Here is a 12457-nt window from a genome sequence, read left to right on the forward strand (position 1 = left end):
AGTGATCACATCAGATGATCAAAATACTGGAGTTTCAGCTTCAGCATCAGTCCTTCCAACGAGTATTCAGAGTTGTTTTCCCTTAAGATTGACTGGTTTGTCAATACGTCTTACGTCTCATACATAAGACAATGAAATTACAATTTAAAAATCTTAATTTTAAGACAAGTGAAAATAAGATGATATTGAATAGACATAAACATAAAACATGGAATGCAAGCTTAACATATTGATTTGAATAAAGGGGCAAGGGTAAAACTGGCTGGGATTTTTTTAACTCTTTCCAAGTCCAGCTGAAGAAAAAGCAACTAATATGGCATCTGAAAAAAGCAGATACAAACTCAAACTGTGTCAGCAAAAAAGAGACACAACTCTAAGCGTGTAAGTGAGTGTGTAAATCTATGCAGGACCCTTGCCAGGGCTCAGAGGGGAGAAGGAGGTATCAGGAAAGCAAGTTTTTAAAATGACAGCTTAAGTGAATAGAGCTCCCAGGGCTGGTTCAGGTATTTTAGGTCTCGGTAAAGAACCTGCCTGCCAACGCAGGAGATGCAGGAGGCATGGGTTCGATCCCTGGGTCGAAAAGATCTCCTGGAGGAGGAAATGTTAACCCACTCCAGGATTCTTGCCTCCAGAATCCCATGAACAGAGGAGCTGGCGGGCTACAGTCCGTGGGGTCGCAAAGAGTGAGCAGGACTGCAGCGACTTAACATACCTAACAGACACCATGGGGTAAGGCGCGACGGGCTCCCGAGGTGAGAGAGGGAAATAGAGGTTAAGAAAGTATCACATTTATATTGATCTGTCTTTTCCAGGAGAGAGCGAGGCAGTCGACAGGAGAATAAAACCTAGATGCCGCTTGTTAGGGGCTTCCCAGGCGGCTCAGCGGTAAAGCCACCTGCCATGCAGGAGCCGCAAGTTCGATCCCTGGGTCGGGAAGATCCCCTGGAGAAGGGCATGGCGACCCACTCCAGGATTCTTGCCTGAGAATCCCGTGGACGGAGGCGCTGGTGGGCCACAGTCCACGGGGTCGCAGAGTCAGACACAACTGTGCCCCTAGTGCTCCAGGAATAACGTTCCTTTCCCTGACTCCGAGCATCGTGCGGTGAAAATAATCGGACAACCAGAGACCAACAGAACGCTTCATTCTGAGACGCTTGGGGGCGATCTCAATACCGGGGGACCCTGGGGCCCTTCACGGCGCCTGTGCAGTTACAGGACCGTGCGGCTTTCCTGCTGGAAGCTAATGCGGGTGCCTGAAAGGCCTTGCCAGGAGCTCGGGAAATGTTCCCTCCCAGTCCTCACGCGGGAGGCGGTGGGCGCTTCCCCAGCACCTGAGCGGCGGCAGGCGGCGGGGAGACGCAGAGGGACGGACGACGGAAAAGCAGAGCGGAGACGGGCCCCCCGTTTCCGGCCGCTGAACCCGTCGCAGACCCTCAGACGGCAGCCGAGTGACCGCGCCGTCTGTCCAGAGCTCAGGTTCCCGACCCCTCCGCTCGCCCACTGAACGGGAATTTTTAGGGGCGCCCTGTAAGGACACCCCTTCACCAGCACTCTCGGGCTCCGGTGCGGCTGGCCTGAGGCCCGGTGGTGGAAGCTTTGCGCAGAAAGGAGGCCGCCGGGTGGGTGAGGGCTCCCCGGGGACCTTCCCGCCGCCGGGCTGTCTCGCGTCACCTGGGCCCCTGGCACTCACCCCGCGGGCCCCGGGGGCGTCCTCGTCGCCCCGTCCTTCGGGGCCCTGGTGTGCGGCTGCAGGATTCAGCGCCCTGACCACCGTCCTAGAAAGCCCGACGGGAGTCCAGCCCGGCGCTCACCCGGGAGGGCTGCGCGCACAGCCGGCTCCGAGGACGCCGGGCCGCATCCCGACTTGAAGGCACAGTCATCCCTGCCCCGGCAGCGCGGGGCTCGGCGCGGGGGCCGCGCACACAGCGGACTCCCCACCCGGGGCCGTCATTTCACCCAGGCCTGGAGGAGCGGTGGCCGGCCTCAGCCCCGCGGTCGGCGCCGCGCCCGGAGCCCCGCGGCCCCCGGCCGCCGCTGCCCGCGCGGAGACAAGCCTGGGTTCCCTGCTCGGCCCGGGAGGCCGCCGCGGGCTGAGAGGACAGGGCAGAGGGGCCCAGACGCCCGCGCCGCTCTCGGCCGCGCCGCGAGCAACCCCCTGCGCGGGGCGAGCCAGGGACAGGCCTGCGCTGCAGCCCAGGCGGCCCGGGGCGGACTGACCGCGGCCTCCGGACGCCGGCGGCCTGCACGGACCGAGGGCCGCATTCACGCGTCGTCTCAGAAAGCAAGCCTGAGCCCGCGGGCGGCCGACCTCACCTTGAACAAACTGCCGCGGCATCGCAAAGACGGCTGCTTACGGAGCACTGAGTTAAGGGCGTCACACAGTAAAGTCAAGCGCCCTCAGCCCTGAGGATCAACCTTATCAACTTCACGCAGGGGAAGAGCCTGAGGCTCAGGCCGGCCCAGCCAACGGCTGAAAATCACCAGCTTCCAAGTGGCAGGACGAGGCCAGGATCACGCCCAGGGCTACGTGCTCGGAAGCCCAGGCTCCCGACTACAACGCCAAGTTACTTTCTGCCAAATGTTTACACGTTTGATGGAAGCTGAAGAGGTGTATTACAGTCAAGCGAATCCCTGTGACCATCTCTTAATGATACTAGCTTAAAAAAAAAAAAAAGAAAAGCCTCATAAGGGAGGTTAGACCTGGGACCTAAGGCCTAAGGGTTCCACCGACCCGTGCGGCAGGAGGGGCCTGCAAGGCACTGAAACGCTGAGGCCCCCGCTCAGGGTCAAGAGTGCTTGGATACACACGGCTGTCACTGTCCGTTTGCAGTGTGATGCAGACGCGGAGCACAGACTTGTGGACACGGCGGGGAGGGAGAGGGTGGGGCAGACTGAGAGAGCAGCGTGCACACACACACGGCCACGTGTAACAGAGATGGCGGGTGGGAGTTTGCTGGGTCTGGGTGACGCAGAGACCCCACCCCAGCCCTGCGAATACCTGGAGGGTGGGATGGGACGGGGCTCCGGAGGGAGGGGACACGTGAACCCCTGTGCCTGGTTCATGCTAATGCATGGCAGAAACCATCACAAACTGTAAAGCAACTACCCTCCAAGTAAAACGCATTTTTAAAAAAATAGATAACTAGTGAGAACCTATGAATAACACAGAGAACTTCACTTAAATGGGAAGGAAATCCAAAAAAGAGGGGGAGCGAGAGAGAGAGAGAGAGAGAGTGTGTGTGTGTGTGTCTCAGAGAAGGCACTGGCACCACACTCCAGTACTCTTGCCTGGAGAATCCCAGGGACGGAGAAGCCTGATGGGCTACAGTCCATGGGGTCGCTGAGAGTCGGACACGACTGAGCAACTTCTGAAGCGAATTAGCAGCACGTTGTGTCCGACTCTGTGCAACCCCATAGACGGCAGCCTACCAGGCTGCCCTGTTGCTGGGATTCTCCAGGCAAGAGTGCTGGAGTGGGGTGCCGTTGCCTTCTCCGATATGTGTGTATATCTATCTATCTATCTATCTATCTATCTATCTATCTATCTATATATATTATGTGTATATATCTATCTATCTATCTATATATATAATGTGTATATATCTATCTATCTATCTGTATATATGTACTATGTGTATATATCTATCTATCTATCTATCTATCTCTATATATATAGCCTTCTCCGATATGTGTGTATATCTATCTATCTATCTATCTATCTATCTCTATATATATAGCCTTCTCCGATATGTGTGTATATCTATCTATCTATCTATCTATATATATATATTATGTGTATATATCTATCTATCTATCTATCTATCTATATATATTATGTGTATATATCTATCTATCTATCTATCTGTCTATCTGTATATATGTACTATGTGTATATATCTATCTATCTATCTATCTATATATATATATATATTATGTGTATCTATCTATCTCTCTATCTGTATATCTGTACTATGTGTATCTATACATGTGGCCGATTCACTTTGCCTTACAGCAGAGACTAACACAGCGTTGTAAAGCAACTATGCTCGAATAAAGTTTTAAAAATAAATGAATAAAACAATTTTTTTTAAAGTCCTCAAGCTGCTGGTCCTTGGTTATCCCAGAGACACAGACAAATGTTGTCAGTGCTCACGAGTGCCATGATATGAAATCGGCTAAGAAGCACTTGTATTTCCACCCCATTAACATGACCACGGATTTAGTTCCCTCATCCTTAACCCTGGCCACGGGGCAGAGTCACCCCCAGAGGCACTTTCAAAAGCTGACGTCCCAGCCCCACTCCGGCCAGTTACACTAGAATCTGCGGGGGTGGGATCCTCCGAGCATCAGGGCGACTTTCACATACAGCCAGGATTGAAGACTGCTCTCGAGGACAGTCCTCAGCAGAAGCAGAAAAAGGAATTAAATGATACCTAAAAAATGTGCTTTTCCACAAAGCAGATTGCTAGTTATAAAGGAGTTCTATCATAGTAATCTAAATGAACTGTACTAAAGAATTTCTACTCTTCTCGAGTTTTTAACCAAACTATAGACCTTGCTTCCAACTGTTACTCTTTCAGATCAACAGGGCCTTGATACCATGGTTGTTTTCACTCAGGCTCGTTTAGGTGGAACATGGTACCTGCCAGACAAGTCTGAAGGGAGCATTACCACCACTGCATGGCCTTGTTCTGAGTTACAGTGAAAGCAAGTTTCAGAGTCGGATCTGCAGATACGCCTATTAAACAAACACATCTTGGCCACGCAGGCCAAAACAGTCTGTCAACCAGCTTTATGAGCTCACTGGAGCCCCAGCTCCATGTCTTTTAGTCCAATATACATGATATGAAAGGCTCACTGAACATAGACAGTGACCTTCACTGGCAGGGTGCTATGCTCTGTGGAAGGTCAGACACCCACCTGAACCCAGGACTGGACACTGCACCAATCTGACCAAGCCCCAGGCACCATCCTAATGTTAGTTATACACACCTCATACATCCTTAATGCCTGTCCTTATATTGACAGCAAGGAAGTACCTCTAAACTCTTCCCCAACCCACATTTAGGATATCCACAATTTCACCAATGGGATCCCATTTCTAACGTTTATTATGCTGATATAACAGTTACTCAGTTTACCAATAAAACCCATTTTTGACACTGAGGATGCTAACGGTCTAAACTTCTACTGTGGAGATCACGGAAGAATGAGAACTGGCCAGGAATGTACAACGTCCCCTGCAGCACTGTTCACAGCAGCCAACACATAGAGGCAGCCAAATGTCCACCGACAGAGGGATGGACACTAAGACTCGGTGCGTGTATACGGCGAAACACTGTTCTTGTTGCTAGTCACTCAGCTGTGTCTAACGCTTTTGCAATCCAGTGGACTCTAGCCTGCCCAGCTCCTCTGCCCATGGGACTTCCCAGGCAAGAACACTGGTGTGGACTGCCGTTTCCTTCTGGAGTGGAATACTGCTGCTGCTGCTAAGTCACTTCAGTCGTGTCCGACTCTGTGTGACCCCATAGACAGCAGCCCACCAGGCTCCCCCATCCCTGGGATTCTCCAGGCAAGAACACTGGAGTGGGTTGCCATTTCCCTCTGGAGTGGAATATTACTCAGCCATTAAAAAGAGTGAAATAACGCCATTTGCAGCAGCAAGGATGGATCTAGAGATTGTCATAGCGAGTAAAGTAACAAAAAGAAGGAGAAATAGCATGATATTCTCTATATGCAGAATATAAAAAGAACTCTAAAAAAGAATCTAAAAAGAAATGACACAAGTGAACTTATTTACAAGACAGAAACAAACTCACAGACTTAGAGAATGCAGTTACGGTTGCCAGAGGGATACGAATAGGAGGAAGAGACAGTGAGGGAGTTTGGACTTGATGTGTACACACGGCTATATTTAAAGTGGACGACCAACAGGGGCCTACTGTGGAGCACAGGGAACTCTGCTCAATGTTATGTGGCAGCCCGGAGGGGAGGGGAGTCTGGGGGAGAATGGATACAGGGACATGTGTGGCTGAGTCCCTTTGCTGTTCACTTGAAACTGTCACAACATTGTTATCGGCCATTCTCCAATATAAAATAAAAAGTTGTTGTGTTTTTTTAATTGTTCCTTCTGGGAGTGTGGCCCTTTCCAAAATGATATTAACTGGCCACCCAACGAGTGTTCTTGACAGCATGTTATCAGACTAACCAGCTCTAGGAGTAAAACTTTAACTGCAGGGACACATGTCACTCTGATTACCAGGTAAGTTACAGCCATGCTAACACTGACATTGTGTAGCACAAGGCCCTTTTAGTAGTAAGCACATTTAGCTTTATTACGTGTGTGAAAATATTTCTTAGTGGCTAATGGAAAATAGTGGCCATGAGGATGTGAAGTTACTTGGTTTATTTGGAAGATGCTGATACTGACAGTGTTTCCAACGCATGGTCTATGACTGAATTCTTTCATAGCTTAGATTACAGATGGCCTCACCCCAACCACACTCTTCCTATTGCAGGCCTACTGCAGAACCAGGTCGGGGCCACACCAGTGAAGATCCCATGGATAAATGACATGGCCTTTCTGACATCAACTGATTATTAATATTTGAACTTGAGACTTACATCTGTAGCTACTCTGATTTAAGGAAGTCAGATTGACGTTCTTATTAGTGTTGTCTTTGTGTGTGTGAATCTTTATAAAGTCTTAGCGACACTTTAGTGTATTGCCACCTCAAGAACATTTCTATATTATTTTACATAAGTTTCTTCTGAAAGCAAATCTATATTTCCACCACTTCACAAAAGCAGATTTTTTTTTCAGATTTTTTAAGCCAATATTTAGTTAACAACCACTGTGGATAAAGCTACAAACAGATCCAAATGGATAACCAAACAAAACAAAACAAAAACCTTGACAGACACTAAGCAAATGTCAGAGTGCCTATCAAACCGAAGAGGAAGAACCCAGGAAAAGAACAACCAATGGCTTTTTAGGAAGTCTTAATGTCAGAGTCTCTCTGCATAAACTGCCATTGAATAACATCCCAAAATATTTTCAGACATGAAATAAAAATAGAAACCAGCACTTAACTCTAAAACAGGCCATAATGGGGACAAGAGTTGTACCCAAGAGCAGAGGAAAATGAAACTTGGTTTCTTTATTGTTGGTTATAAAATGGGCACAAATGTAGCGGGCACATTTTGGGGGGAGAGCAAGACTTTCAAGGTCAATTCCAAGACATGATTCCCTTCCAGCATTAAACAATGGCAGGGTCATTTAGGGCGAACTAAACCTTCCCAAGGTTTCATTATGACTCAGAAAGCCTAACTTCTTGAGGATGCAAGTTCAGGGTTTGGTGGTGAGCAGAGTCCTGAATTACCAGCCCTATTTTGGGTCTGCCATTGACCTTGTGCTACAAGAGCAAATCATTTCAACTTCTTGCTGAGTTTTTATCTGCGCCACGGGGCTGTTTAGATTTGTTCTCTATAGAGAGAGCCATTCACTGAAGAAAGCAATTCACCCTGGCAAAGAACAAAGGTTCAAGGTGCAAAAGAAGCACCCAGAATCATTACTGACTCAAAGTCCTTCCCAAGTGGCAACAGCCAGGGGTAGAATTAATATTTAAATCTCTGACTTTTTTTTTTTTTTTTCATATCTCAACTGCACCACCAACTAAAGTCTTCAACAGCGAAGGGAACCGGAACACACCAGAATATGCTTCCCTGGAGATTTACAGGCAAGTTAAACTGTGTGATTCAAAATACAGACGCAGGGCAGAAAAGTTGATATGTGCTGCTGGAGTCAGCAGGACTGGACCAGGGTGAGACAAGCCAGGGGCAAACTTTAAAGCGGCAAAAAAAGATTATCTTATAACCAAGATAAGTAAGATTTTATTGGAATATTTTTGAAATTCAAAATTAAGGTAAAAAACTCGATGATGAACAAAACATCACATTTTAAAATGAATTTGATTTTTTTTTAAGTCTGTACAGGACACATAGGTGTGTGTGTTAGTTGCTCAGTCCTGTCCGACTCTTTATGACCCCATGGACTATAGCCCACCAGCCTCCTTTGTCCATGGGATTCTCCAGGCAAGAATACTGGAGAAGGTTTCCATTTCCTTCTCCAGAACACATAGGAGCCAACTGCAAAAGACAAGAATCAATAACACCAATCCGGTCTTTACTTTAAATGTTGATGTTTTGTTCGTTACAGATGCTTCTGTGTCAACTTTGAGCTTTCTAAAGATCGTCTTGATCACTGAGATTTTTGGTGTGTCTTCCTCTTTCGCCATCGAGGATGGTGCTGCGCTCAGCCCTCTCCCAGTCCGGCCCGGGGGATCATCACCAGTTCCCAGAAAGGCCGGGCCAGGTGCCGGCGGACGGGGCTGCCCCGGCCCAGGGGGGTGCCTACCTCGTTTGTTCTGCGTGCCGTGCTTCCTGGCCAGGCTGAGCTCCCTCTGGATGCGGCCTTCCAGGTACTCCTGCTTCTTGCCCAGCATCTCCTCCGTCTCCCGAAGTCGGGCCAGAGCTTCCTGGGCGCTGGGGGCCGCGCGGCTCTTGGAAGAGCCTCCGCCTTTGAAGAACTTGCCCAACTTGCTCATGGTGCGGGGGGCCGGGCAGCGGTCCGCGGGGCTCGGGGCTCGGGGCTCCGGGCGCGCCTGCCAGCAGGTGAGCGGCGTCCGCCCGGGTCTCGGCCAGGCTCCGGGAGGCGGCGCCCCCGAGTCCACACGCCGTCGGGCGCAGGTGACTCCCTCTCCCGGGCATTTCCTGGCGGCCGGGCCCGCCCCGCGCGCCGGGAGGGGAGGGCACCGCCGGCGGACGCGGCGGCCCCGCCCGGGCCCCGGGCATCGGGAGGAAAGACAAGGAAAGAGCTGCAAAGGCCGCCGGGGCCGCAGCCCGGGGCCGCTGTACCCACGCTGGGGACTCACCCGGGGCCAGTGACCGGTTTGATGCCGGCTCGGAGGAGCGCAGACCGCTGTCGGGGGTCTAGTGCGGGCCGAAGTTCAGTTCAGTTCGGTTCAGTCGCTCAGTCGTGTCCCACTCTGCGCGACCCCATGGACCGCAGCACGCCAGGCCTCCCTGCCCATCACCAACTCCCGGAGTCCACCCAAACCATCGAGTCGGTGATGCCATCCAGCCATCTCATCCTCTGTCCTCCGCTTCTCCCTTCTCCAATCTTTCCAGCTTCAGGGTCTTTTCCAATGAGTCAGTTCTTCGCATCAGGTGGCCAAAGTATTAGAGTTTCAGATTCAGCATCAGTCCTTCCAATGAATGTTCAGGACTGATTTCCTTTAGGATGGATTGGTTGGATCTCCTTGCAGTCCAAGGGACTCTCAAGAGTCTTCTCCAACACCACAGTTCAAAAGCATCAATTTTTCGGTGCTCAGCCTTCTTCACAGTCCAACTCTCACATCCATACATGACCACTGGAAAAACCATAGGTTTGACTAGAAAGACCTTTGTTGGCAAAGTAATGTCTCTGCTTTTTAATATGCTGTCTAGGTTGGTCATAACTTTTCTTCCAAGGAGTAAGTGTCTTTTAATTTCATGGCTGCAGTCACCATCTGCAGTGATTTTGGAGCCCAAAAGAATAAAGTCTGTCTCCGTTTCCACTTTTCCCCTGAAAGCCGGTGTGTAATGTACGTGCGCCTTGCCGACCTGGCCTGGAAGGACAAGATGCTAGTGTTCCACGCGTGTGTTCTGTGTGTTTTTGTCTGTGATTGCATATGAGCACAGGGTCAGGTCTCTGTGAATAAGGATATTCAGGTAGGTTCGCCCCGGGGGGCATGGTGCGGGTTGGGAGGGTGGGGGCACCGGCTTGCAGGGACATTTGTCTGCCCCTGTGATGCAGGTGTGATGGCTTATTCTCAGAGCACCTGGGCTGACTGGGCGTGTCCCTGCAGGTGTAGACTGGGCAGGTTGGTGTGTGCTGGCTGCCAGTAGGCATGGGTGGATTCTGGATCACCCCCCACCCACGGCTTGAAGTGAGGGAGGCGAGGAGCATCTCTTTTCCTAACGTGGGGACTTTGGAGTATGTTTGGTGACCGCATTCAATTCAGTATCACTGTTAGTATCTCTCTATGTTTAGTTGCTAAGTCGTGTCCAACTCTTGCGATCCCAGGGACTGTGGCCTGCCAGGCTCCTCTGACCATGGGATTCTCCAGGCAAGAATACTGGAGAGGGTTGCCATTTCCTGCTCAACTGTTAGTATATACAAAGCCTTTAATGGGGCATCCTTATGTTTGGATCTATATCAGATGCCTTTGCAGAGACATCTCAGTAACAAAAGGGAAAGAATGTCTTAGAGAAAAGCAACATTCTTTTGTTCCTTTTCAATATCTCAGTCCTATCTATTAGAGCTGCAAACAAAGAATTTGGTAAGATGAAAGGACAGCAACGGGTAATGATTATAGATGATGCAGTTCAACTGAAAATCTGTGCAGAGCATGCTACAAAGATGTGGGACACGGGACTGAGTCTCTGTCCTAGTTTTCCAGGGCTATGATGTCCTCCACATAATACAGACCTATTTGAGCAACATTACCCGCTGCCATCAGGACCTGGTTGTGACCATTAGCTACCCACTGATTATTAAAGGCAGGGGGCGGGGAGCACCCATTACTGTGACCGACACACCTTGCTACTCAAGACCAATAACCCACTTTTGTCTGCCATCACACCAACCCAGAAGCATCAGTCCAAGCCATTGTACCCAACATTGGTAGATCCAGCATTGCATCTTGACCAAGAAATCGGAAATTTTTATAAGAGGCTGACAGTCCTATACCTTAGACACACGAACATGTGAACTTATAGTTTCCTAGTAACTACAGCCTGCCACCTCTAACCATCTCCTGCCTGGCCATCCTGTAATACATCTAATCTTGTGTATGCTACACTATAATAAGCGTTATCTTTTGTTATTATCTAAATCGTTCATAAATCTGTTCTGGAACTTATTTTCTTGCTTAGATTTTAAGCCCTTTGAGAGCAGAGAAATCGCACGTTCTGCTGGCCAGTTTAACCAAAGTTTACTGAGGGTATTTTACACACAAGGTCCTGGGAATGCAACTATAGTCTGCCATCTGGGAGCTCAGCTTATAGTAATAGCAGTAACGGGCGCCATATTTGAGCACCTACTGTATGGCAAGCACACCACATGCCTTCTTAATAACCCCTACATCAACCAAGCAAAACAGGTGCTGCCACTTCTCTGGCAGATAAACAACTCGGCTCAGCTGGCGACTTGGACAAGTTCACATAGGTAGTGAGTGTGAAAGATCCGTTTGTTTTAAAGCTTCTGGTCTTTCTGCTGTTTACATGACCTTTCCCTCTGTGTGGTTTGGACCAGAAGAGAAACTCACAGAGCATTTATTTAATTAAATAACTGCGGGAGTAAAGAGGCTGGTATGAGGTATCAACTTTCAGAGATCATACAAGCATTACTGAGTCCATAGAGGGGTATGTTTAAATAAGAACCTCTCCAGTATAGAAAAAACAGTCCTTTCTGGCTCACTAGACACTGTATTTTTGTTGAGAGAACATTGAACAAGTAGAAGAGAGGGACGGAAAGTTATAATGAGCTGCCTAGTCACCCATCTGTCCATAGTTTCATTCAACAGCTACTCATGGAGCACCTCTGTTTCGGGCATTATGGTAGACAGTGAGGAGATGATTAAGAACAAGATGAAGGCATTTTACAGGTTAAGAGAGAAGACAGGAGGTAAGCAACTTATCCCACAAATAATAGACTTTATAAGTTAAAGTTTTAATAATTGCTATGGAGAACTCAGAAAGACAGAGACCTGTCAGAACAAATTGTAGATAAAGCTGATTTTGTCTTGGGTGTCAAAAAAAGGTGGCTTGAAAAAGTGACATTTAACCTGGAATTTGAATGATGAATAGAGAATAGCTTGGTATAGAGAAGGGAAACTGGTGTTCCAAGATAAGGAATCATTCATGCACCATTTTTTTCTGAGTGCATACAATATAGCTGCTACAGATCTAGATGCTGGAGACTCGCAGTGAAGAAAGAGAAACTAAAAATCCATGCATTTTTGAAGCCTACTTTCTAGTCAGGAAATGATGGACAATTAATTAAGAAAGCAATGTACTCGATGGAAAAAATAGAGCAGGTAGTGTTAGAGAATTAACATTTCAGACAATATGTGGAAAAACATTGAGTCTAAAGAATTAGGTTTTGACATAAGGCCAGGTTTCTGGTGACAGAAGAGCAGGGCGCTGTGAGACGGTCTCTAAATGTCAGCTGAGTCCTGATCACATAGGGGCCACCTGATATTCTAAGGATCTTGTTTTGTATCCAAAGAGCAAATGAAAATCAGTCAGAAATTAAAACAAAGGATGTAATCGTTAATTTAAAATTCAATGGAAAAATCTATTTTACTCAATTTGGTGTGTCACACTTTCAGAAACACTCGTGGTGTGCAAAGCA

At 48.6% G+C, this 12457-nt stretch overlaps 1 protein-coding gene across 1 annotated transcript in view; it reads right to left on the reverse strand.

Annotated features, from left to right (window-relative positions):
- CHMP4C (charged multivesicular body protein 4C) overlaps positions 1–8813 on the reverse strand; it is a 31880-nt gene extending 23067 nt beyond the window's left edge. The window contains exon 1 of the mRNA XM_004011863.5: positions 8417–8813. Within this exon, the coding sequence (XP_004011912.2) occupies positions 8417–8606 (190 nt within the window). The 5' untranslated portion in view covers positions 8607–8813. The remainder of the gene's footprint in view (positions 1–8416) is intronic.
- Positions 8814–12457: the final 3644 nt, after the last annotated feature.

The sequence above is a fragment of the Ovis aries genome, chromosome 9 (genome assembly GCF_016772045.2).
Source record: "Ovis aries strain OAR_USU_Benz2616 breed Rambouillet chromosome 9, ARS-UI_Ramb_v3.0, whole genome shotgun sequence".
Lineage (NCBI taxonomy): Eukaryota > Metazoa > Chordata > Mammalia > Artiodactyla > Bovidae > Ovis > Ovis aries.